At 52.2% G+C, this 25,771-nt stretch overlaps 2 protein-coding genes across 4 annotated transcripts in view; one reads left to right on the top strand and one right to left on the bottom strand.

Annotated features, from left to right (window-relative positions):
* The window catches only part of LOC122392396 (glycine-rich cell wall structural protein 1.8-like), a 52,162-nt gene that overhangs the window by 5,554 nt on the left and 20,837 nt on the right, over positions 1 to 25,771 (top strand). Inside the window, exons 2-4 of one of the 3 annotated variants that reach the window (XM_043387230.1) lie at positions 19,960 to 20,068; positions 20,441 to 20,701; positions 22,040 to 24,871. The exons of the other annotated variants lie outside the window; for them this stretch is intronic. Coding sequence (XP_043243165.1) covers positions 24,742 to 24,871 — 130 coding nt within the window. The 5' untranslated portion in view covers positions 19,960 to 20,068; positions 20,441 to 20,701; positions 22,040 to 24,741. The remainder of the gene's footprint in view (positions 1 to 19,959; positions 20,069 to 20,440; positions 20,702 to 22,039; positions 24,872 to 25,771) is intronic. 3 annotated transcript variants of the gene reach the window in all.
* Positions 1,209 to 14,086, bottom strand: LOC122392390 (very low-density lipoprotein receptor-like). The gene is made up of 17 exons (XM_043387198.1): positions 13,894 to 14,086; positions 10,187 to 10,312; positions 9,765 to 9,896; positions 9,260 to 9,375; positions 8,849 to 8,959; positions 8,186 to 8,331; positions 7,670 to 7,794; positions 7,194 to 7,427; positions 6,825 to 6,984; positions 5,671 to 5,811; positions 5,281 to 5,499; positions 4,825 to 4,987; positions 4,274 to 4,465; positions 3,842 to 4,037; positions 3,449 to 3,591; positions 2,960 to 3,100; positions 1,209 to 2,677 (listed from the first exon to the last, which is right to left on the bottom strand). Exons 1-17 carry the CDS (start codon positions 13,985 to 13,987, stop codon positions 2,639 to 2,641), a joined length of 2,478 nt encoding a protein of 825 aa, XP_043243133.1. The 5' UTR covers positions 13,988 to 14,086; the 3' UTR covers positions 1,209 to 2,638.

Genomic DNA, 25,771 nt, shown 5'->3' with positions numbered 1-25,771 from the left:
GTTGTCGTTGAGGTTGGTGGCTATCGTGGTGCCCATGCTGCCGAAGCCGCTGATGGTGACGTTGTAGCTGTCCAGCCAGAGCTGGGCGTGCGGCTCCTCCAGCTGTAGCTGGCCGTCGCTGACGGACCAGTGCGAGCCGACCATAAGGCGCGGGTTGTTCAGCTGCACCTTCACCGTCGCCCGGATCGGCAGGAAGCCGTAGCGGATCTTCCCCCGCATCTCCCCCGAGATCTCGGGGAACTCCACCTTGGCGGCGGCGGCGTTCTCCGTCAATAGCACTGAGTCGATCTGCACCTTCGACAGGCCCTTCATCTGTGCCTCAGATATCTCCAGCTTGTTGGAGCGCCCCTGGCGACCACCTTCTGGCTTGGGCATCTTCAGCGGCTCCAGGATCACCGTCTCGTTGCCCACCTGGAAGCCGGTGGAGAACCTGGGCCGCGCGCGGTCGAGCGCGTCGCGGAGGAGCTGGCGCACGCAGCTGCCCACGCCGCTGGCCTCCTCCGTCTGATCGTCGCAGTGGTTGAACAGGAACTGCAGCGGGCCATAGTCGGAGTCGGCGGCGGAGAGCGCGGGCCAGACGGCCAGCACCAGCAGCAGCAGCGGCGTGTACTTCATGTCGGCACTGCGAGGGGCGCACTGAGCGACCGAGTCTGGCGGGCGCGCTCAACCCACTGTCGGTCCCACCACTGGGCCCAGCCGCCGGCCTGGGGGCTCATATGGCCGCCGTCTGTTTGGGAGATGGGGCCAGCCCGCGCGGCAGGTGACGTCACACGCGGCCGCCAGATGTGAGGCAGCACCGAACTTAGACGTCATCCAAAACGGCCAGACCTGTCGGAAAAGCCGGCTGAAATTTCCTGTTTAGCGTAATGACCTCCATAGTTGTTTTGCTTGCCTCTGATATCCGACGGATGTCCCAGCGCAGCTTCCCTTCGGCAGCGGGTATTCCAACCTCCCTCTCCCCTCATCCCTGATCCCTTTTTATCTCATCTTCTCACCACAATCATGAAGCATTGTTAGACCGACTTATCAAACCGTAGATTGTTTGACCCCGATTCCCGAAAGCTACTGTTTTTTAAAACTCAAGCTACAAAACCAACTACTTAAATAATCAGACCAATTCCTGTCAGCCCATGTTGAAAGTGGGTCTTTGCTTTTCAGAGTGGCTGGTAAAAAAAGGCATTTTTCTCCCGATCACGAGGCAAGATCACTCATATTATTGCATATGTATTTATTTACACTGACCCGACGGGGTCAAAAGAACGCACTCCATTATGGTACAGACTTTTCGCTCGTACACAGTACAGCTAAGACACTGTAATTTAAATACTACTCATTGTACACACAAAGCTTCACTTTCACGCTCTGAGCTTCACATTGTCATCATTCCTTTCACACAGCTATCACAATGTCCAGTTATGCATAACACGGCGCCAGCAAGCTACAAGACGTTCCATAACTAATATGCACACGCGAAGTAAAGAACGGACTTACATGGAGAAACGAAATCAACATCTTAACGCTATATCCCTAGTTAAAGTTAAATTAAACGAGTGACAAAGCAATCAGAGCATGATATCAAATGAGTGTTACACAGAGGAACATTGCAGTGGGACCATTCGCACAATACGATCAGCATAAACAGTCGACATAAGTACTCACACATTCAAAGAAGACAGACTGGCGCTTCGACACAGCTCCGTACTATCCGTCGTATTGGTTAGACATTTGATACATCATAGACTACGCGTGACTAACAACACGATGCATACAAGGCAGATAAGTGGCCCTATTCGCATTGCACCTAAGGCATGTTCTTGCGATTAATGAATAATGCGAAAAATGAAAATGACGCGTGGCGAATATGTGGTCTTGTGGTGACTAATCGTGTGTTTTCAGATGAAACACAAAAAAAATTGGAATTGCGTACCCGCGGCCAAAGTAATTAGGCCAATGGGATTAAGCACAATGTGCCATTTGTCGAGGCTGAGTGATATGTCTTCATTTCGCTATAACGTTAGTTAGCATACCTCGTATTTGCCAGCGTAGGTCATCGCGCAGCGGTAACTACACCAAGCTTGACAGTTGACACATGCATCATTTCCCTGTGCACCCCAAGTAACATCACACGATTTGGTATGTCCATTGTCCATCCAAATGATAACACGACATGGAGATGCACATTGCATATCACCAGCGAGGAACGTGGGATATAGGAGGCGAGAAGGACTAAATGTCTGATATGGACTAGTAAAGTCACTTGGGCTTCTACGCTCCACTCCCTTGTAGAACCTTGTCAAAGTCCTGCCTGTTAAGTACCAATCTGTGGCACTTCAGACAAAATGTTGGCAGTTCAGGTCATGGCATATTTTTCTTGTTGAGACTGTTGAAAACGCCGTTGGAATATAAATGACAGAGAGAAAAGTCGATGGAGGGGATCAATACCCTAGTTGAGACACCTCAGTCAATTTTGCCTCACGGCTCACTGAAGACCACGACTTGCCGTAGTAACTGGTACAAAAGTGACATAGCCGGACATTACATATCAACAATGTCGGGGGAAGCGCAGACTGCTATGGAGGCCGGTGTCAAACGCAGACGCTGACGCTGCATTGGAGTCGAGGGCCGCCTTTAGCTGAGATCAGGCCGCCTCTCGCCGCTCGCCCGAAGTGATGAGGACCTGCCAGTCAAAGAAGAACGTAAGGTTCGGGAATGTTGCGTATTTTCAGCGACGTGGGTCCTGATATGGTTAACAGTGCCATCTAGGCATGCCGTTTTGGCGTTCGCCTATTTAGCCTGGGTGGCGAGGCTTGGCCGATACAACCTAAAGCTCAATAGACCGGCGTCTTGAGTAAAAGCCATATGCGGACTGATCTCACACAACGCACTGGAAGACGTTGTAAGTCTTACATTTAGTGGCATTTGCCGTTCGCACCCCACCTCGTCATCGGTGACATCCTACCTCGTCATCTGTCGCGGACGGAGAGTTGTGTATTCTGGTCTTCTGCAGCTTCACCACGTCGCGCAGAGACTTGCTGTACGAGGGACTGTCGAACCTCCGAAAGCCCTTCGCATTGACGCGACGGTATACCAGGAACCCAGCCTGGGGACAGAAGAAGGTACGATTATCATACCCCGCCGGAAGGTTGACACCGTGTGCTCAAACGATCCACTCGGGTGTTTGGAACATATGAACCGTGCCGCCCAGTGTGGAGGCTTGTGCACAGGTAGTTTGGTCAGCAGGAGGCAAAGAAGAACATCCCATGATCAATGTCATGTAGTTGACTATACTGCAGTTGGTATTCGCATTATACACGCACGGCCGGTAGCTGGGCTCCGCGGCGGACTGAGCCGCCCGGTAAGGATGGTACTATGCTCTATGTAGCTGAGCGACGCAGCGGACTGAGCCACTCGGCCGGTGGCGGACCAGCCACGTGCAGGTGCTACTCACCACGGCGGCGACGACGATGATGAGCACAGCAGCGGTGGCGGCCACGGCTGTCGTGGTGCCCGACTGGTCCTCCGAGGAGATGGCCTGGTGTCCCGCAGCCGCCGGAGACAGGGACGACGGCGTCTGCGCTTCACCGGAATCCTCTGAGAAAGGCGTCGCACGGTGCGCGGTCAGAGGTGAAGAGCACTCTGGTGAGGGCCAGTCAAAAGGGCTTATGACACAACAGAGTGCTCTACCGGGCATAGTCACATCACAAAACCTGTCTAAGTCTTACTGTCTAAGGTCTCCTTGGACTCTCTGTGACATTTCAGTAGCCAAGGGTCGCTGGTCATAGTCGACCGGGTGGCTCTCATATCCCGGCTGACTGTTCGTGTCTCGCAGCCCGCCTCTCACCTGACGGCTGCTGTGAGCAGGTGCGGCCGTCGTCGCCCAGTCGCAGGCCGGACGGACAGGCGCAGCTGGTGGGTCGCTGCTCGTCCGGCGCCGGCAGGCAGATGTGCGAGCAGCCGCCGTTGTCGGACAAACAGTGGTTGTTGCCGGGAGGCTGCCGATACGGGTGGTACACCCGCACGTCCGACTCGAACTGCAGCTGAAATGACCCGGAAGGGGGAGGGACGTCAGTTCGTAGCGCTCCGGGCCGGCCACACAGCATCGCTTGCGGCACTTCGTGAGACCGGACATGTTCATTGAATTGTCGTGACGCGGACTGCTGGGACACGCCTAGCAATTACAGATCGAGCCAAAGTTTCCAACTCACCTAGCCCAATAAGAACCCATTTTCCAAACACAGTTTACCAAGAAAATCCTAATAAAAGTCGGACTCACCGATCCGAGGCGGGTCACGACGGCCACGCGGTCGCCGGTGAACTTGTTGGCGCTGAAGACGGCCCTGCGCTCCCAGTCGCTCCAGAAGACGCTGTCCTCGAAGGTGGCGATGCCGAATGGCCTGTGCAGCGTCTGCGGACTGCTGATGACGATCTGCCGGCCGCTGCCGTCCAGGTTGGCGCTCTCCAGCACCTGCCGACGGATTAGCAGAGGCGTCACCAAGCTGGGCAGTCTGTGTGTCTAGGCGCGGTATTTAGTGGTAGGTATTTGGCGTGCATTGCAGAGTGCACATTTACGATCACAGTTGCTGATACCGAAACAGAGCAAATAAGAAAAGAACTTCAAAGACTAGCACCAGCAAGCAGCATATGTCATTGTGAATGTAAGTTAAGCCCGATCGTTGACGCTCACGCTGATATCTAAAGGTTCGATGCAGTGAACTTGGGATACCACTCCCCACCAAACTTCTGACAGTCTAATCTCTCCAACACCCCGTGCCACTGCAGCCTCAGTCACAGTCCCGCGGCTCTGTGTCAGTGCGTTGTGCTCACCCTTCGGCGCGTGTCCACCCAGAAGATTCTGCGCCTCTCGAGGTCCAGCGTCAGTCCGTTGGGCCACTGGAGCTGGGTGTCGACGATGGTGCGGCGCCGACTGCCATCCAGGCCGGCGCGCTCGATCCGCGGCACGGTGCCCCAGTCGGTCCAGTACATCCACCTGAAACGACGCCCGCCGTTCAGCGCTCGGAGCCAGGGTACTTAAAAGTGATTGCTTGGAACAACGTCTGGGTCAGGCGAGCATTGAAATTTGACCGAAGTAAATGAAAAAGGAAGTCGCAACGCAACGCCATCATACTGCGGGGGCTTATTCGACACCAACCCTTGGTTTCAAAGCATGAAATAAGGAGGTAAAGTTCGGGATGTCCGTGGTAGATGAGTGTGGTCGATGGACAAATCAGACCAGGATATGCTGGACTAGGTAGCTATCATTCTCATGGTGTGCTCCCTCACCTGGCGACGGGATCGAGCGCGATGGCGCGCGGCTCGGCCGTCTCCGCGGACACCACGGTCAGCTGGTAGGAGCCGTCGAGCGGGGCGGTGTGCACGCCGCTGCTGCCCGGCTCCGAGCTGGTCCAGTAGACCCGGCCGTGCACCCAGTCCAGCGCCAGACCCTGCGGCCGCACCGCGACGCGCACCACCGAGCGGCGCGACCCGTCCTCCGCCGGCGCGCTGCGGACGACGTGCAGGAGTTACAGCCGGGTTCGATTCTCGGGAAAGGCACGTTGCTTATTCGCTCACTGGCTGCTTGTGGCAGTCTGTGCTTGAGGTGCTATCAATGTACTATCGTGCCACAAAGTTTTTAGACTGTCTTTGGCATGAGATCATACAAGCCTCGTTTACCTGTAGATGGCCCGGTCCATGGCGTCCGCCCAGTACACGGTGCCGGCGCGGAAGTCAAAGTCGACCGCGGTGGCGGCGTTGGTGTCGTTCACCAGTGACGTGACCTCGCGACGGTGCAGGCCCACCTGGCGAATGTCTGTCCTGCAAATACCGCGACGGAACGTCAGACGGGGTGGGGACTGGCGATAACCGCATGCCAGAAAGACACAGCCAGGTTCTGTATATGTAATTACGGAGCGAGCGAAGCGAGCGTAGTCTTTCCTTAGATTAACGGAAATTTCTGAGTATGAGCGGCCGGCCGGCCGGCCGTGGTCACGCTTTTGCGAGGCTTATATCTCAGCAACCACTTGACCGATTTACACGCGGTAATTTTTGTAGGGTAGCTTCATTCCTTCTACCAAGTATTGGACTATTCCCGATGCATGTGGGTGACCCCTTATGCACGTGCCACGTGCAAAACGAAGAGGTGTCACTTTTGTAATTGTTGCAATATCTCGGTAACTACTTGGCCGATTGCGCTGAAAGTTGGCATGTAGGTAGGCACCCACTAGGCACTGCATATACATGTGCCAGAGTTGGGGTGCTGCTGCACGTGCGCACGTGCAGGGGTCGTTTCCAGATCTCGAGAACGGCTGGACCGATTGCGCTCAAATTTGGTACACGGTTAGGGACCGGTTAGTAGGGTGCCGTGCACAAGTCAGTTGGGACCCATTTTGCACGTGCGCACGTGCAGGGTGCCGCTTCCAGATCTCGAGAACGGCTGGGCCGATTGTGCCCAAATTTGGCACATCGCTAGAGACCAGTTAGTAGGGTGCCGTGCACAAGTCAGTTGGAGGTACCCCCTCGCAATTTCGCACGTGCAAGGCCCACCCTCTCGCTCGCTCCGTTAGTCGCCCCAAAAGGCGTTATACTGGTTTATTGGTTATGGTGGGTAATAGTTCGATGTCAGCATTCTCATCTCCACAATGGTTCCTCAAATGGCAACAGAACTTGACGTGTCTTGTTCTGTTTTGGCGATTGAGTTCGGATTGACGGATCTGTCGAGAGGCTGGGATCGGGACTCGCCAAACAATGGAACATTGGTCTACTGATATTTGAAATCTACAACCGTTCTGGTTGTTGCAGAGCAAGAGCATCTTGCAAGCACTACTGACCTGTGCGTCACCAGCAGGCTGGCGTGGCCCTGCTGTGCCTTGCAGAAAGCATGGTTGCTGGGGTCGCGTACGTAGCCGGCGTGGCACTCGCACTTGAAGTGGCCCACTTGGTTGATGCAGATGTGACTGCAGGCTCCCGGGTTCTCACACTCGTCAATGTCTGAAACGCGATACGAAGTTTTATATCAGTCGCTGTGGATCGTGACGGTCGGTATGCTCGTTTTTTAAGAAGCTGAGGACGAAATGAGGAAAAGAACGCGAATCGCTTGGGCATCTTTCAGAAACTTTGGGTGTAGAGAGAATTAAATCAATGGCGTGACCATATCGTCACAGCGTGCTACGCCTTTCTCCGAGTCGTATGCCGCTCACCCTGGCAGCTGGTGCCATCTGCCGCCAGCCGGTACCCGTCCGGACAGGAACAGCGCCGGCCGCCCGGCAGGTCCTGGCAGCCGTGGCTGCAGCCGCCGTTACTCCGCGCGCACGAGCCGCACTGGGAGCCCTCGTCCGAGCCGTCGCCACAGTCGTTGATGCCGTTACAGGCCAGCGAGACGTCCACACAGGTGCCGTTCTCGCAGCGCAGCTGGCTTTCCGGGTCACATCCCTCTGTGGACATAACACAAGTTTGAGTCACACCATATGTGCTTACTTGGGACATTCTTGGCTTCGCCACGTACCCTCGCCCTCGGTCGTGGTTTGGTAGGAATTCGTGATACATATGTTGGGGATATATTTTTGAGCCACAGATGGCGCTCGTTCCAAAGGTTGCTCTTTTGCAACTCCAAAGGTAAACATGCAGTTTCAGTGATCATGTGACTGAAGGTCCATCAGTCGCCGGTAGCACTCACCACAGTTGGCCTCGTCGCTGCCGTCCCTGCAGTCGGGCATCCCGGAGCACACCAGGCTCCGAGAGATGCACTCGCCCAGGCCGCCGCATTGGAACTGGTCCGGCCGACACGACTGAGTGCCACACCTGCAGTAGGTCATAGAGAGGGTCAGCACTCAGCAGCGCTCACAGTGGGTCACAACGGGTAACAGTGTGGGTCAACAGGTCGGGACCGGCCACATACATCCACGATACGGTCGCCAACCCACGACAGGGATAAGGAGATTCTACGAACGGGTTCAGCATTGGTCACACCTCCGCATACGTCAGCGGTCACTCGAGTTCACAGGAAGGCATTGCCGACATACCTCCCTCCCTTTTCTCTCCGAGATCGTATCCGGCATCAGCCAGTGTGGACCGAATGGGAAATCCCCAATACATTGCAACATTCCGTGAGCGGAGCGATACGGGAGATGCAGGGCCCGCGGCGAGGGATGATAAATGTTCCGTGTGACAGGGGAACCACCTCGTTCGGTACCTGGATGGGTCCTCGTCCGATCCGTCCGGACAGTCGGCGTCGCCATCACACAGCCACGCGTGGAAGATGCAGACGAAGCCGTCACCGCATTTGACCTCGCCCGGCCGGCACTGCGCTCCGCCGGCGTCTGAGGGTGCCGGACAGCCCTGAAGAGGAGAGGGGTGGGAGATAGGGTCAGCGGTGGAACGGGACACCTAACACATTACACTGACATGGACGGGAGTCACGGATACTCGTACAGGCTCATATCCAATTACTGACTGATCGAGTGATCGACTGATCTACTGACGCTTGGGTAGCTGGGGCGGAAGGGTACGGCCGCTGCCGTTGTCGGTCGGTAGAGGACGACACCAGTGCTGGAAATAAGACCCTTTTCTGGTCCCAGTCAGGTCAGCAAAATTTTGTTCTTTACAAATTAATGCTCCAGGACCTAGGATCTTCTAAATTTTCTTATCTGTATGATGAAAAACTGCTATAATTGCATCTAAAAAATGCAGAAATACCTAGCATTGGAAGTGACACATTTTATCAGTTATAACATTTAGTAGGCGAAACATATGGTTTTACGGTAGGTTGTCCTAAAAGCTGGTTGCTTCTCCGGAGAGGTTATATTCTCTAAGACCAGGAGCGAAAACGAAAATTCCAACACTGGACGACACTCACCTGTTCGTCCGAGTTGTCGACGCAGTCCCTGTCGCCGTCGCAGCGCGCCGCGGCTGACACACACTCGCCGCTGGAGCAGGTGAAGTGGGACGCCGAGTTGCACGTCGGTCTCTGCGGAGAAAGGGGCCACACCGTGAGCGGAGCCGGATGTGTGTCGGGCGTTCGGAGCCGGCGTACGGACTAATGCCGAAAAGTGGGGCTTTATAGGTAAGGGGCAATGACTGCTGGGGCTCAGGCGCTGCTAGAAGAAGCCTTTTACCATTTGGGAATATTCAAACTAGGCATCGCCAGCCATCAATCGTCGGACAGCTGAGCTTTACATTATTTCGAGTAGATGAGCAGGAGCTGCACACAGCGGTATCGTAGTTGACAAAGCTGAACTGCCTGACAGCAGCACTGTGCGCCACTCACCTGGCAGTTTATTTCGTCGGAGCCGTCGTCACAGTCGTTGTCTCCGTCGCAGACCCAGCGCTTGTTGATGCACTTGCCGTCGCCGCAGGTGAAGTGCTCTGGCGTGCAGGACTGGGCTGCAAGCAGAGCGGAAAATCTCGGTAATATGCCGCTGCTGTAGGCTGTGGTTGGTGTCGGCAAGAGCAGATATTCAAGCATGTATGCCAGCAAATATGGAACTGTCTGTCGATAGTCATCAATGGTAAAAAAAAAACTAAAATACGCGATAAAAATTCGAAAACAGGAAGCCACTATTAGTATTAAGTGCCTTCTTCCATATGCGGCTTGCTGTTCTTCCCGTCTATGCTTGCTAAGAAAAGTGAAGAGGGTCTGCTACTCCGCCCGTCTGTGCCGGCTTAGGAAAGGCTCTAGCTCGCCCAGGGAAGGGTTCGTGCCACTTCAGGAAGGATCTCGCCCGCCCTTGTTGGGTCCGTTCCCGCCGAGGATGTTCTGTTTCTCGACTTACCACAGTTGGCCTCGTCGCTGGCGTCGGCGCAGTCGGCGGCGCCGTCACACCTCCACGAGGCCGGCACGCACTGGACGGCGCCGCTGCTCGTGTTGGTGCACCGGAACTGGTCGGCGCGACAGGCGCGCTCGCCTGCGGATAACACGGTCACAGTCACGGTCAGTGACTATCTGCAGCCGTAGTCAGCGCAGGCCGCTGACAAGGTCACCAGTGAGCATGAACTAAAACACGACCTTCAGAATGTAAACAGTGCTAGAGCGCTGAAAACAAAATATCTTCTGATTTTGAACCATAAATATTTGGCAATTGTATCACTTTGCCACCATGGCAGCCTGTCGTCGGTGCAAGTATAACCTGCCTGCTCATGATAACGTGCCTATTCGGCCGGGTCCAGCTGCCCGTTGCCGCGGTGGGTCACTCACCGCACTCGACCGGGTCCTCGTCGCTGCCGTCGCCGCAGTCGTCGTCACCGTCGCACCGCCAGCGCTCGATGACGCAGCGCCCGTTGGCGCAGTGGAACTGGCCGTCCAGGCAGCCCTCGCCGGGGGCTGGCGGTCGGCAGAGCGAGGTCAGTGACCGGTCATCGCACGACGATCCATGGCCAGTGTCTGGACTATGTAGACATGTCATTTTTACATTTCTCTCCTGAACCGTGATATCGGCTCCAATGTCTGTGTTTTGATTGGTCCCATGTGTAACGTCCAATCGAACCGGAAAGCATGAGCCCTCTCCTCCATTTATCTCCGATGGGACTTTCCGTTACTCCAGCGTCATGACATGGCGCGATCTATTCGACCGCAGCGTCCGCCGGATGGACAGACACTGTGGACATCCTACTATCGTATCGGGCCTGGCCCGCTCAGACGCTGCCTTCCGGCGCGGTTCCGGTCTGCCGACAACCGGCAACCGCCGCGAGGGTGAGCGTTACCGCCCCATAACTACATACTGTACACAGGGTACGTGACCCTTGCGGGTCTCCGCCGGGCTGAGGATGACCACCCTACATTGCTCAGGGTACGCGACCTTTGCTAGTCTCCGTCAGGGTGTGGACGACCGACTACCCCAAACTACGCAGGGTACGCACTACGCGACCTCTGCGAGTCTCCGCCAGGGTATGAACGAACACCCCATTATTTACGACAGACCTTCAGTGTCCTGCAGTACCCAATAAATAATCAACCATAACCGTCTGCCCTTAACTTTTGCTAACCATTGCATAACTTTAATTTTTGACCGAGGACAGCAAACAGCCGATGTTTTGGGAGAGTGACCACCGGGACAGGATACCAAGGCAATGCCTTAGTTCGGTACTAGTTCTGCTGATCCCCTTAGCTAAGACCTGCCCCTGCCCTAGCAGGCGTTGCGTATTTCTTGGTATTTTTCCCCTTCCTCCCACGCATCCAACTGCGTTGATAATGACACCATATGATAACCATCTGAAAGAGAATTATGACAGGTCCTGCGCATACAGACTAAACATCATAAAGAGAAATAAACACAGATGAAGAATAATGGTGGGCGTCGCACTCGCGCCACGTGGCTCTGTTTGGGGTGGGATGTGTTATCGTCCCTCCACCAGCCGTGGACCGGACTCGCCGCGCATGGTCCGCTGCTCAGGATCGGGGGCAAGGACGCGGCCAGCTGCGCAGGAGAAGAAGTTCTCGGCCAGAGAGCAAAGTCCACACTAGTTCTGTGAAAATATGCAGTATGCACGCACAGTGTTGAGCGCTCATGCTCCTATGAAAACATGACCTCGTGGTGCTGAGTGCGCCGCGCACAGCCCGTAGTTTCCGAGCGTCCGCGGTGGGATTCCGGCGTCCGCAGCTCTCTGCCCGTGGCGGGCCATTTTTTGTCGCGACTGCCGGCCCACGCTATCGAAATATCCATTCAATGAATCAATGCTCATTCATTAATGATCCAGGCAGTCAGTCATCGTCTTTGTTATTAGTTTTTAGTGTTTGGTCCCTTGCTTCCCTATTGACCTCTTGCTTGACGAAGGCAAGCGATGTATCTTACATAATAAGCTGTTCTCATGACAAATTATGTTTGGATCTATTCCGACAACGTGCCGGTATAACGGCACATATGTTACAAAACGTTTACGTCAACTCGGTCTCAATTATAATTGCAATAATATATTCGCAATTTAGCTGAGATACGCAGTTTCTAGTTAAACGATCATAAATGAGGAACGACTGAACTTGAAGCCGTAAACGGCACAAATTTTGGATGCATGGCTCTTAGGGTATATTGGGTATATACCTACACGTGAAGACGATCCAATCAACTGTCGACGTAAGCTCACCAGCTCTTCAGTTCAAAAATATTGACTGCTCATGAGTGGTCAGTGCTCAGCTAGCTTTACTGTCTTAGCTCCCGGCCTCTGGTTCCTCGGCTCCCATTTGAACGTTCCCATTCACGCCGCCCTCTCCGACCGGACGTCTCTGGGGGGATCCTCCCAGGGGGCGGGTATCCCCTTGTTATGGTGACCACCCGTTGACATGCCGACCGCTAAGACTGTCCGGTTGACCGGTCAGTAGTCAGTGGACCAAAAGTCAAACACACTGTCCAGCAACAGAACGTATGGATATAAACATTGCTGCTTGGCCCGCCGAACATGTAACCGTGCTCCCAACTCAACAACGGTAAACACAGACTGAGCTGCCATGTGCTCGTAACCATGTGACTGGCTAGGCATGGTCCAATGACTACCAGTTTTTACATACAAACATTTTGGCCACCCGAAAAGGATGTGGGTCTGGGAATCAGAATTCAGAACCGAATCTAAATGCGTTTGTTGCATTTACTTCATCGCGCGACTGGGAAACGCTACTATATCGAAAGTCATCGTCATCGTATCGCTACGATACAGCCGTCGACATGATTAGGTGTGACCTGCTTGTTCAGTCATTTGCCAAAACAAATAGACTGGTGAGCTTTAACGAGGAATCAATTGTTTACCCATTATATATGTAATGATCATGGCAGAAATAAAAAACACAATTCATAACTAACTGGTGGATCTAGGGGGCATTTTGTGCAGATAATCCCCCCCCCCCCCCTCCACCAAGCGTCGCCCGAAAGCAACAGTTTTGCTTTTTTACAATAAAAAGAAAACAAAACAACTTTTATCATGAAAAGTTTGCTTCCAACTGCTCAGTAATGCATAAGAAGTCGAAATCCGGAGAGTTTTGGACATTGGAGCATTGGAGAACAATTTTTGGGGGTAGGAATGTCCCCACGCAGCGTACAAGATCGCATTTCTGGATCCGACAGTGATTGCTAGTATTACAACTTTGATTACTCTTACAACTTTACAAATTTGTGCAATGCAGGTACGTATGTTTTTCACACTTGTCAAGACCTGAGGTCAGCTCGGTCATGTGATCTTCATGCTCACCTTCATTATAGCTCAACGAAGGAATACTGCAACTGCCTATATAGTGCCGGAAATGACCTAAGCCCTTCTAAAGCCTTGAAATCTTAGCGTCATTACTCATTCTCTCTACGGAAAGCTCGATGCTCACTTTTGTTATCCTGAACGTTGAGTGACGTCGCTTACTTGAGGTCATCAGAGTCCTTCCTCGATAACTTCCGATCAAATTAAGCTGGTCAATCGAACATGACAATAACTATGTTTTCACTTTTCAGAATGGGCGGCGAAATCGAATTATATATGTCGATTGCCGAGGCATATTAAGCGTTCTCATCAGATCTGATCATCCTTAAATGGCCGACTTTGACCTCCCCTTGGCCTAAGGTCAACGCCTATTTAGACGTCTAAAAAAAAACGCATCAATCGATTCGACGACACATAACAACCGCGAGCGTGTCGAGCTGACGCTATGCATCCATTTTACCATTTTACCCTCAACTTATTTACTTGCCTAAAACCAGAATCTGATCTTTTGGTTGTTAACATGGGCTCAGAGGGAATCGACTGACCGGAGACAAAAAGAAAAAAAAGTGGTGCTGTTTGCTCCTTGCGTCCTGCGACCGCCATTACGCTTTTTATATAAAGGGATCCTAGCCCAATAAGATTGAAACGGCAAGGGGGGTAGTCAGTGCCAGAGCTGGCGGGTTGACTGAGCGCTGAGCGCTGCCCTATTTGGCCGCGTTGGACACTCACCGGTATTTTGTCTGGGGACGGCCGTCTGTGAGAGGCCGCAGCCAGCGAGCAGCACCAGCAGCGGCAGCAGCCAGATGACGTGCGCGGCCGCCATGGCTCAGCCGATCTCCGTGTCTCGTAGTCGAGCGTTCTGTCACCCCGCGCGACCCTGCGGTCCCGTTACTGCCGGTACGCCCCTCCGTCAGTCTTATATAGCGGACGGCCGGAGACGGCGGCGAGCACGGAGAAAACGCGCCGCGCCGCGGCTGATGCTGCCACTGACGTCACACCATCACACTGCCGCGGGTATGACGTCACTCCTGCCATGCGGGTCATGCACTGCAGCGGCGCCCGAGAAGACGCCGCGGGGGTTCGGCCAACCGGTGACGCCGTGTGCACCGTTCGGTGAATGGGCGTCGCGCCGCCGGCGGGGGAGGAGGGGAGGCCGCCCGGCAGACGACGGTGATGCCGGCACGTGCAACTGCGCGACTTGGGGCCGAAAGGGGTAGGCAGCAGGAATCGCCAGACGGCTGCTTTCCGTAAGGTCTGGGATGATGCGTCCATGGAGTTTCCGGGTCTGTAGTGGGGAAACATGCGCCCTGCTGGCCGCTGTTTGAATATTCCCTCTCGATTCTGTCAACTGGTAGCGTAAGTTTTGTAATTCGTTATTTCCCGGTTTTGCATATTCCGTGTGCGCAGTAAAATTTTTCCCCGACTCCCGAGCCACCGAATGATAGGTCAGACCGTCAGCTTGATCTCGCCATTTTTATCAAATTTCATAGCGTAGGTCAAATGCCTGACTCCGGTCATCTACCAACTACAATCAATGGAAGTGGTCCTGATCTGGGGAGCCGGCGACGGTACAGTTTTTCCGATGCTTAGGGAATATCTCAAGGGACTGGTCAAAGAGGGCCCTGAACGGACCCGGGAGGACCTACTGACATAGTCTTTACTTAGAGCAAATCTTTATGCATAAGATGGAAAGGGGCCCGAATCAAACAGAAGCGGTAGAGAAAATTTAACCCTCGCTGATCGAGCTAGAGCTTCGCAGAAAAAACGGGCGTGCTGCCCGTAACGGGAGGAAGGATGCCCAATTTTAAGGTCCTGGGTCATTGGCTGACCTTCCAGGTCAGGTCAATGACCCACAAGTCGGGAAGATCGGGACCTGCTAGGACGTCGTAAAGTGTGGGTGCTATGTTTTTTTTTCGGGGTGCTGATCACGAATATCATGTGAGTTTTGACCACAGATGATGTCTTCATGCATTTAGGTCAGGTCGTGTCAGGTCAGGTCAACCAGTAGGGGTCCTGCCAGGTATTTGTAGTAGCTGCCAGCCGCCTTTGACAGTTTTTTTTTAATAAATTTAGTCCGAACCTTAGTCCGAGCCGGTCCCGTAGCTCAGTTGGTAGAGCGTTGGACTCCGCGTGGTGAGAGCACGCGTTCCCTGTTACAACAGTCCGGGTTCGAAGCGCGACGGGCGGTTGACATTTATGGGCCTCTTGACAGGTATGGTTGCGGTTGGTGGGAGGCCGTAGCCAGGTGAAGTCAGTGAGGGGACTGGCCGTGCGCGGCTATGTGCGCACGTTAAACTTTGGACTCTAAATTCTGCCATAGAACTGAAATTGCGCGATCGGAGGGTAGAGGGCAGGGTCACCGCAACAAGCTTCGCTTAGCGGTGGCTCTGTCCTTGTGAATCCTTCCCATCAAAAGGTTCGGACTAAATTTATAACTAAAAAAAAACCTTTTGAATTTGCTTTTGAATGGCAGGATTCACAAGGACAGAGTCCTCGCTAAGCGAAGCTTGTTGCGTTTGCCCTGCCCTTTACCATCCGATCGCGCAATTCCGGTTCTATGACAGAATTTGTAACATGTTACCAATTCTGTTAACCCGCGCCCCGTATGGCTATCGGCGGACCCTACCACCCGTATGGGGGGGGGGGGCGTTTCGCCCCCCTCTCATTCCCCCTGGTTTTATTCGCAAAAACCGAGAAGGGGGTCCGTTCGCCCCCCCCCCCCCCCCCTCCTATACGAGCGAGGGTTAAAGGCATCGCTTGTGTGCTTACTTGAAGGTTTGTGATGTGGGAATAGAACGTTACTTTTAATTCTTTCAAACTGCATTTGATTTAACCCTATCATTTCTTTCATTTTAGTGCGTTGCGTATTGTCCGTCGAAGTTGTGAGGTCCCGAGAGCATCTTTCAGACCGAAATGGTCGTCGAATCCGAAATGAAGTTGATGGTGATATCCCATAAGTGTTAAGATGCCTATTTATTCACTTAACAGACGACAAAACTGTTCGAGGCCATGTCAGTTAATTGGCCTGGGGCAAGGCCCGATAACTTTTTTTGGTATTGTCAATTTGAATGCGGATAATGCTTCGATCCATGTCGGATGGCCATGCCTCATACATTCTAGCTGTCTACTGATTTATTTTATGGGAACATCCGCTTACAAGGCTCATTTTCCATAAAGCGCCCTCTGGCTTCAGCTTAGGTATAAAGCTTTGCCACTGTCCGTAGACGTTGATCAACCTGATCGACCCATGTTAAGCATAATCAATCGTTTACTTTTTGTACAGTACTACAGTTTTCCACAGATAATGTTAGCTAATGATGATGATTTGGTGTTTTAGGGCGCACCAGCAACGAGGCTATATGGCGCCCAAATGTTAGCTAAGAGTGCTCTTTATAAAGAACTGCCACACCGAAAAAGCGCCGCTCCCTCCCGTTTTTTTCGCTGACGGCTCGCCGCCGTATAGTGTGACCGTCGTAAAGTGTTCTGCGCGCCGGCCGGTCCCTGTGACCCGGGCCGGCCGGCCGGCGCGCTGCGCAGCGGAATACGTCTGCGGTGGGCGGTGCCGGGACCTCCGCCGCCGGCATGCCTCAGTGCACACTGCACAGCCACGCTACAGAGCCGCCGCCCCGCTCTGACTCGATCCACCATCTGCGCGCGGTCCTCCTCTGGTTCTTTGTCAAATTGCAGTCATAACTTGCCCTGGTCCCACTTCTTCGGACATGTGGGCGAATAGACACAACCATACATGTTGGTAATTCGATGCCTAATTGTTCCCAGCTTTCTTTGAAAGCCCAAAGACTTGAAAAGACAGCGTCGAGGTCATCATGAATAAGACGCGACACATTCGTCGGCCATTTCCTGCGTAAGGTATCATATCCTCGAACTTCCGGTAAAAGCGTCTATTATCATCCAGTGCCTGCATTCCCTCTCCCTGCTACATTCTCTGCGACTGTCGATGAATACATTTACTGCATTCGGTGCGCAAGCCGATGAGCCGCCTGCCAATAGATGCACAGTGGCCTGTAACATAACGCTCTCTTGACCGAATCAAAAGTAATTACCTATACTGGTCACCGAACTGGTGCGGCGATTTCCTGATCTACACCGGCACAGCGCGTCCCATCCCACTCAAAGGCCGCGCTAAAACTTATTGAGCAAAAATAATAATAATAAAAAACTAAACAAATAATGAAAATAAAATACCTAATAATAATAATCATCACCATGGCATCACCATGACTCGATTGAGCCTGCTTTAGTGGTAGGCGCGGCATGACATTGGGAACGGTATCGAAATTCGAGCGCGCCACCTCCCGATAACGTAGGGCACGTAATGCGTAAAGCGAGCGAGTCAGTGCGTCTCAAGTAGGATAAATAAACTCCTCACATTGCAACTTGCACTGGAGGGAGCGGATCTGTAGGTTCAATTATACTCATAGATTTTTTGCACACGGCACATCTAACAGTGTACAGAATACCTGAAACAGACTCTTTCGGCAGTTCGGAAATTCGAATGCGAGAGCCAATTTAAATAGAACAGCTGACGCTCGCATCAGTTTACTATCAGTGCGTCCAATAAATGCGGTCGATAGTGGGTGTATTTTCATAGGCTCTCCCATGCGCCATGCGCCTTTCCGACATTCGAAGGGGTCTGTTTCAGCCTTTGGGGAGAAAAATGGCAGCATAGCGAATACCTGAGGTAAATCTGATCCGGAATGGTTTCGGTGCCGCGGTACCGTTGCGGTTATTATATTAGGCGCATTGGCCCTATTTATAGGCGGTGCCCACGTGGGCCGACCGTGGGTGTAATGCACAACACTGGCGGATATGGCCGCGTGCCATGTGCAGAGTACGGCCGGGTCATGTTGACGAAGCCGGTCAGCGCTGGCCCGCTGCGCATGTGACGGTCCATTCTGCGGTCGGCGGCGCGCCGTCACTTCCCGTCACGCCGTGGGCGCGTGCCGCGTGTCCCGTCTGGGCCGCAGCCGCCCCGGGATCCGCCCTCCGGCTCTGACCGGGACACACCGCCGCCGGCGCCGGGCGGGCGGGCGGGCGGACCGACCCGCGGCGCAGAGTCGCGCCGGGAACGACGACACGTTCCCGGAACGCGCAGAGATCGACAGCGGGAAGGGGAGGCGGTAGTAGAGGGTCGGCAGGGTAGTAGGCGTAAGTCCAGACGGACCGTTATAGGCCCCCACCGTGGTATGAATAATCTCTGACAGCTCTCATGGCCCTACAGCCTCATTGCAAGTGCGGCTCAAAGTGCAGAGCATCCGAGGCTTTGGGAGACCAGCTGCGATGTCGCAGATTTGATGTGCTACGATATCATAGACGTTGGATCAGTAGCGGCGGATCACCTTCAATTAAGGGGGGGGGGGGCACTGCCGACTTTTAGTCCCATTCTTTCCATGCAACGCCCATAGGGCTATAATGTTAAAATGCCAAAATCAAAGTGGGGCACGGTGCCCCGGTGTCCTCCCCGTTCCGACGCCTATGCGTTGGATAATGATAATTTGGCCGTGAATAGAGTATATAACTACTCGTGCATAGACACTAGACGGGTTGGTAATGTAGATCTTAGACGTTATTATAAGGATAATTAACACATTTTTCGTCAGTCGTCATATTATTTTCAGCTCCCAACCATAATAGATAGGAATTCTAGATCAGCGCCTGCGATTACATAAGCACAAATGTCAGTTCATGTGTCAAGTTCATTTAAGTTCAGTTGAGATTGAAGCTGCCCTCGACCTTTTTCCAAATAAAAAGAACATAGGTACGTACATCTTTCGAAGCGCTTCATCAAGAAAAAATGTTCCAATGCCTATACCTAACTATTGTTTATTTATTTATTTATTTATTCAAATAAATCGCCAACAGGCTCAAGGCCCATTAACAGGCGAAGTCATACCACATCATAAAATACACACACAAGGTAAACACTAACTCGAAGACACGCACTCACTGATTCGCAAATAGATGACACTTAAAAATACAGAGATTCATAAAAGAGATCCAGAAAATTGTTGTCGGTCTCTGACCATCTTTCGAAAGTTATTCATACCTGAACGCTTAGGTCGTTTTTACAAATTTAGCTCGAATGTTTGAATAAACGGCTCTCTGGAGAAAGGTCATTGGTTGTTGACACAGTTCATTGACCTGACCGTCCTGACCTGCGAGATCAGTCTGCATCCTTCGACGGCACGGGCAGGGGGGTTGGGTGGGGAAGGTCATGCAGTGCAGTGCGGCCCACTTTCGTCGGCGGCATCTATACTGAGCGCAGAACTTTGAAATAAAATGATCGTATTGCTCTTCACAGAAGGAGGCCCACACAATTATGCCCAACGTATTCCAATTACGTTGGGAAGTAGCCACCGCGCCTCTGTCAACCGGCGCGGTGGCTACTGAGTCAGAATAGCCCGTGCCAGCGAGCGACGAGCGTTAGACACATTACGTACCAATAAAATGAGGCCCTTATTGACCTGGCGATCTTTGGCTCATCAGGTCTAGAAGTGCGCATAGTCATGACTGCACTTGAATCATCTCTTATTTATCGTAATGCATCTACAGAACACTCAGTTCAGTGGTATGCAATTGCGGACTCATTGCACCGAGGCACATACTATACTGTCACCTGCTGGCAGTCTCGCAAACCACTGGTTTCAGTATCGGCCACTACGCTGGGGAACGCACCCATGTTCCCATTATTGATCCCGGCTCCCACACGGCACGGCAGGCGAGCGGTTAGGCCCCCTCCCTCCCTCCAGTCCCCTGGGACGATGGATTATTTTCCAGCGGCGGGAGTGCGGCGGTGGCCGCTGTCCGACGTCCCTGTGGAGGTGCTCCCTAGTGAAGAGGAGACGGACGGCTGGACCACATCTGCCGATGATCTGTCGTCAGACGGGTAAGGTGGGCAGCGTCGATTCGGTGTCGTTACTGTTTCAGTGGCTGGTACTTTTTTATCGTTCTAATATGAATCAGTAAGCCCCTGCTTCCATCCCGATGTGGATTATCACATACCCGTTTGGTATGTCGAACCATAAAGTTTTTTTTTAGTCGAAGTACCTAGTTGTTTGTTTCACCAAAAATGTTTCAATCGGGAGAGTGTAAATCCTTCAACTCGTGATGACCCGACTTTGATCTTAAACATGGTACCTAACCATAGCAACTATTTACGCACCTAACGATTTTAACAACTTTTTATTACCTGGCCGAGGCGTAAGGAGTGTTGCCCTGGAGGAGTGTGACCCCCTCCCGGGCCGTTCTGACCGCACAGCCGGCTCCGATGACGAGCGCCGCTGAGGGGGAGGCGGGCCGGCCGGTGAAGCTCGGTATCCGCCTGTCTCCACCCTGTCTGCTGCTGGTGTACCGACCGGCGCGGAGCGGTGCCGCCCTGCGGCTCCGCAAAATGCCCGTCAAAAGTCTGACGGCCACGAGCAACTGCGCGCGCGTGGCCCAGGAGCTGCGCGAGCGGCACCGGCCGCACCTGGACGCCGTGCCGCAGAACAAGCTGCTCAAGATGCTACGCGTCCTGCAGGTCAGTGCCTCTTATCCTGCCGTGGTAATGAGTAGAGGCATTTTAAACTCCCACATAACCAACCCATCCCCTCACACCGATCTGCCGTTAACCCGCGCGGGGCTGGGGGGGGGGTAAATTTTACCCCCCCCTCGCGAATTTTTGCGATATCTCAAAAACGGCGGCGCGCAGCGCCGCCAAACTTTCAGTACCTTTTCTTACATCAATTTGACACGTTCCTTGAAAATTTGAGCGAAATCCGTCGGAAAATTTTTGAGATATTGACGTTTTAGTGACGTCATGTTCGTCATTTTCGCCTCAAAAACGGCAAAAGTTCAAACGCCGCTAACATCTTCATTTTTAAAGGAATCAAGACGTAACAAAAAAGGTTATACGTAATTTTACTTTGTCTATCAAATGGCTATCTCGGTTTTTTGAAAATTTTGGATTTTGGCCTAAATTTTTTCAAAAAACTGACTTTTTTGGGAAAATCATTATAAAATCCAAAATTTTGAGTCTATCGAAAAAACCGGAATATATGTCAGAGAAGTGGTCTATGTGCACCTACATACCAAATTTTAGAAGAATCGGTTCAAAAATGTGGGAGTTATTCAAAATTTTATGACGTCACGACACACAATTTTTTTGAAAAATGACTTTTTTGGAAGTTCTAGACCTCGTACGGAAACAAAAATAGCACCATTCGATTCGCCGTGAAAAACTGCATCAGATAGACACCTTTTTAGGCCTTAACAACTAACTTCAAAATTTGACCTCACTTGACCTGACCTTGACCTGACCTCGACCTGAAATTCATCCAAAGGTGGTCCATATCACTTATTGAGTGTACCTATTGAATTCTATGAGTAAAATGACCCATAAAACATGTGTCGCACATGCCCTTTTCTATATTTTGTTTTTTGGTGACCTGACCTGACCTGACCTGACCTTGACCTTGACCTCTGAATGATATTGTATGCAACGAATATTGTCTTGGTAGCCTAAGAACACGTTTTGGGCGATCAGTCTCAGTCCATGACTCCATTCTTCGGCAACTACGGTGCAAGGCCGATACTGTAGAAACTTGCAATTTGTACCCTTGACCTGACCTTGACCTTGACCTCAAACTTTAAATTAAGTACATGTTTTTAGTAGTTCGTGATGAGAGCTTTCGATTGGCGTTTGAATTTTCCAAATCGGACCGTTAGTTCGGGAGATAACAGGGGGGGGGGGGTAAAATTTACCCCCCCCCCCCCCCAGCCCCGCGCGTTCGGCTGGAGACCCCAGCCCCGCGCGGGTTAATGGATGTCACGTTCTTACGTAACATGTCCGCGCTGACATTGGCCGGGTGTCCAACAGGAGGGTCTGTCCGGAGGACGCGTCGAGGACATCCTGCCCCGGGTGGAGCTCGAGTTCCGGGTCGACCCTGACGAGGACCTGAACCAGCTGTCCACGGAGCTGCTGGACCGCAAGAAGGCCGCTATGGACGAACACTTTAACCGGCAGGTGGTGCGTCCCGACCAGCCCGAGTTCGTGTATGATGTGCGCCAGGACTTTGATGGCCCCAAACAGCACAGCGGCTGGGATGATGACGGCGATGACTGGTGAAGGGATGAGTGGCAAATTGTGTGCGTGCCGCGTGGTGTGTCGGGTGGGGCGTTATAAACTGAGTGACGTACCGAGGTTGTAGACCTAGGACCATTAGCGTTCAGCTGGGTGTTTTTGATGCGGCGCCGAGAGAGGTTGCTGAATGCCGATGTTTTGTCGATGCATTTTGGCTAAATATAATTGCATAGGGGAAGTTGGGGCAATGCCGGAGTTGGGGCAAAGCCGAAATTCGAGATATTTCGAAAACCGTAAGACATGGATGCCACCTGTCAGTGATGCTCTGAAGCTTAAGTGACTACAATTATCGCATGTTTGTTACGAGTCGTCATTCGGAATACTTCGGCTGTGAGGGCGCCAAGAGCGTTTTCAAGGTACGCGTTCATTGTACTACATGCGCCTTTGAAGCTGCATTTCTTACTCATTATGCTACCGTTTGTCTGGCCAATTCGGTCAAGTAATCTTCAGCATGTCTTTGCATAAGAGTGCTGCCTATTTGAAATTTATACTGCACGTTGAAAAGTTATGGGCCTGCAAATGAAAGTATGGCTGGCTGGGGTAATGCCGAAAACGTGCAATTACGCACGTTAAAGCACGCTACGTGGACTTTACTGCTGTAGAATAGCAACGCGAATTTTTAGTCACACAAATTACACTTTCAACCGACACAACGGCCTGTTACCTATAAGGAATTATTTACCTGGCATTTTCTTATTATATCACACAATTATAACTTCCTGTGTGCACCAAGCGTCCTCAAGCTTTTAACCCTCGCACGACCAGGCCATTTCTCATAACACGAACGACCAGGGGGGGGGGGGGTTGTTACGACCCCCCTGGCGTTTCGAAACGGAAGGTCGTAGAGCTTAGCGGAAAAAACCAACGGATTGCTCTCAACGAGATCTCGCGATTGGTGGTATATTTTTTTGGTCCTAGGTCAACATTTGACCTACTTATGACCGGTCAAAGGTCAAATTTTCCGAAAAAATCAAACTTTTTCAACTTTGCGCAACGATTGCGGCAAAACGTTGAGAGATATTAACTTCAAACCTTCAACAACGTATTCCCCACTCAATTCTGCATCATATATGGTGTTTTTGGTGTATTTACCCTATAAAAGTAAGAGGCCTATTGCTGATGAGTGATATGGTGTCACATCACCCTCCGGTGTTTGTCCCGATTCGTCGGCTGTTGACCACTGCTCCGCTATAAATACTGTAGGTAACGACTCAGAAAAGATATGTGGATATCCACTGCAATGTGGATAGCATCAGCAGAAAACCTCGGGACTCGGTACACACTTGGTGAAAATCCGGCCGGAGGCTGTACCTCTTATGACGTCATAACTCCGTGACCTGACCTGACCCGGTCAATTTTCTTGCACCACACGATAGCCAATGCTTGCCCCAACATGCATGGGAAGTTTCATCATGATCCATCAAACAATGTGGGTATCACCGGCAGAAAACCTAGGGATTCGGCGCACACGTTTGGTAACTGTCGGCCGGAGGCTGTACCTCTTATGACGTCATAACTCCGTGACCTGACATGACCCGATCAATTTTTTTTTCGGTAAAAGATGCGCAAAGGTTGCCCCAGAGGGTATTGAAAATTTCAGCCCGCTACGACAAGCCGTTTAGCGTGCACTTCGAAAAAACCTCAGGGGGGGGGGGTTGATACACCCCCCCCCCCCCTAGGCGTTCTAGGGTTAAAATGCGTGTCAGCTTTGATAAATTCTGGATAAAGTTTGAGATAAAGTGGCAAAACATCAATGTCGGCATTCCCCGTAGGTCATTTCTCCCATTTTCGGCTTTCCCCGCAGTCCGGGGCAACGCCGAAGAAGTCACTTCTTTGATATTTTTAGTTTGTGCGCTTAACGGTATGCGAATTCATCAAATGCGCCTGGTATGTTTGAAAGTTAAAAGACTGGCCTCTCGAATGACGCCAACAAGAATAGCTTATGTTGTCTACCTTGCGTGCTACGGGCGTCAGAAAAAAAGTATTCGGCGTTCCCCCAACTTCCCCTATTGCAAAAGTGAACCGATGTTGACGTTTCACTGTCGTCATATTTCGGCATTAGCCTCTGAATGTGACTTAATCTGCTGTAGACCGAATAGTCTACAGCAGATGAATGTGACATGACCTTTTCGAGTATGGAAAGAGGATGTCGTCTGTCTTATTTTCGGTTCAAAATTGAAAGATTTTATAGTAACCTATGATCAAGAGTGCAGCCGCAGCATCCGTGGTAGCTTCTATTGGCGAGCATACCTAACTATTGGGTAATGCGAAAGCCAGAAGCTGTGATATCTAGCCGAAAACCAGCAGACTGTTAACTACTGGCCAACATTAGCTGTGCGATGCGGGGGCACGGCCGATGATAACGCGTTCGGCGCGATACGGCCGATCGGACGGAGGGGTCCGGCGCACAGGTGTGCCGCACAGGTGCCGCGGCCGCCATGGAGCACAGCCGCGCCGTCCGCTGGCTCCCGCTGCTGGTGCTGGTGCTGGTGCTCTGGGCGGCACCAGCGTGGTGCGCTGGTGACGAGCCTGCTGGGCAGGAGCGTGGCTGCGGAAAGGAGGCCCCAGGTGAGAGGACCGAGTTCCTTGAGGGATCTGCGTACCTTGCGGTGTGCGATCCGCCGCGATATTCAGAAAGTGATCTGTAGGCATCGCCCGCCTAGAGCATGCGTGTCGGGTGTGTGTTACACGATGGTTGTTGGGAAGGCGACCCAAAAACGCTCTCTCAGAAAAAAAAAATGAAAGCGGGATTCGGGAATATCCCACAAAGACAAAGTCAATAGGAAAATTTAGCCATTGTTGACCTCTGGTGACCTGACCATAAAAAGTGACGAGCGCATTTCCTTCACGATTTCGACGACCTTCCGAACGCCGTTTACCGCTTTTATCTTTACGTAACCGTCCCAGGATGCACGAGCCGATAAGGTGGGAGGGAGGGGGGGGGGGGTGTCGAAAGTCGAAACACCCCTCGCCACCTCGATAGTTTACAATATCCTGTGGATCAGATTTTTTTTCAAAAAAAATCGGGGTGACGAGGGTGACAGCCCAAGTGTGATGTGCTGTGAAATGCCCTGCATATTATGCCGACGACACAGACTTTTATGTAAGGCTGACGGTTTTTGTCTTACAATTTGAATCGCCTAGAATATAATTAATGCCTAATCCATCATCAATAAGGTAATACATTGAAGTCGGAGTCTAAAAATTTCACTGTGGCAGACATGACTGCACGCGTTCAGCTATCGCTCTCTCACAATTATTTCATATATTTACACTCGCGAAGTGTCGCAGATTGCACATTGTGTTCTCGCTGCGGTGTTGTTTATACAGTTATCAGCGGCGCAAGTACCGGGAGGGCAGTGAGGTCACCGTTGGGGCGGCTGTGACGAGTTGCCCTGGGCTGTGACCGGCCCGGGCGGCCGGCGGTCGAGAGCTCCGATACGTGGTGAGCCAGGTCGGGATTTCCGC

This window comes from Amphibalanus amphitrite, unplaced genomic scaffold (genome assembly GCF_019059575.1).
Source record: "Amphibalanus amphitrite isolate SeventyFive unplaced genomic scaffold, NRLGWU_Aamphi_draft 000022F_arrow, whole genome shotgun sequence".
In the NCBI taxonomy this organism is placed as follows: domain Eukaryota; kingdom Metazoa; phylum Arthropoda; class Thecostraca; order Balanomorpha; family Balanidae; genus Amphibalanus; species Amphibalanus amphitrite.
Note: the sequence above shows the minus strand (reverse complement) of the source record. Positions and strands in the feature narration are given on the sequence as shown.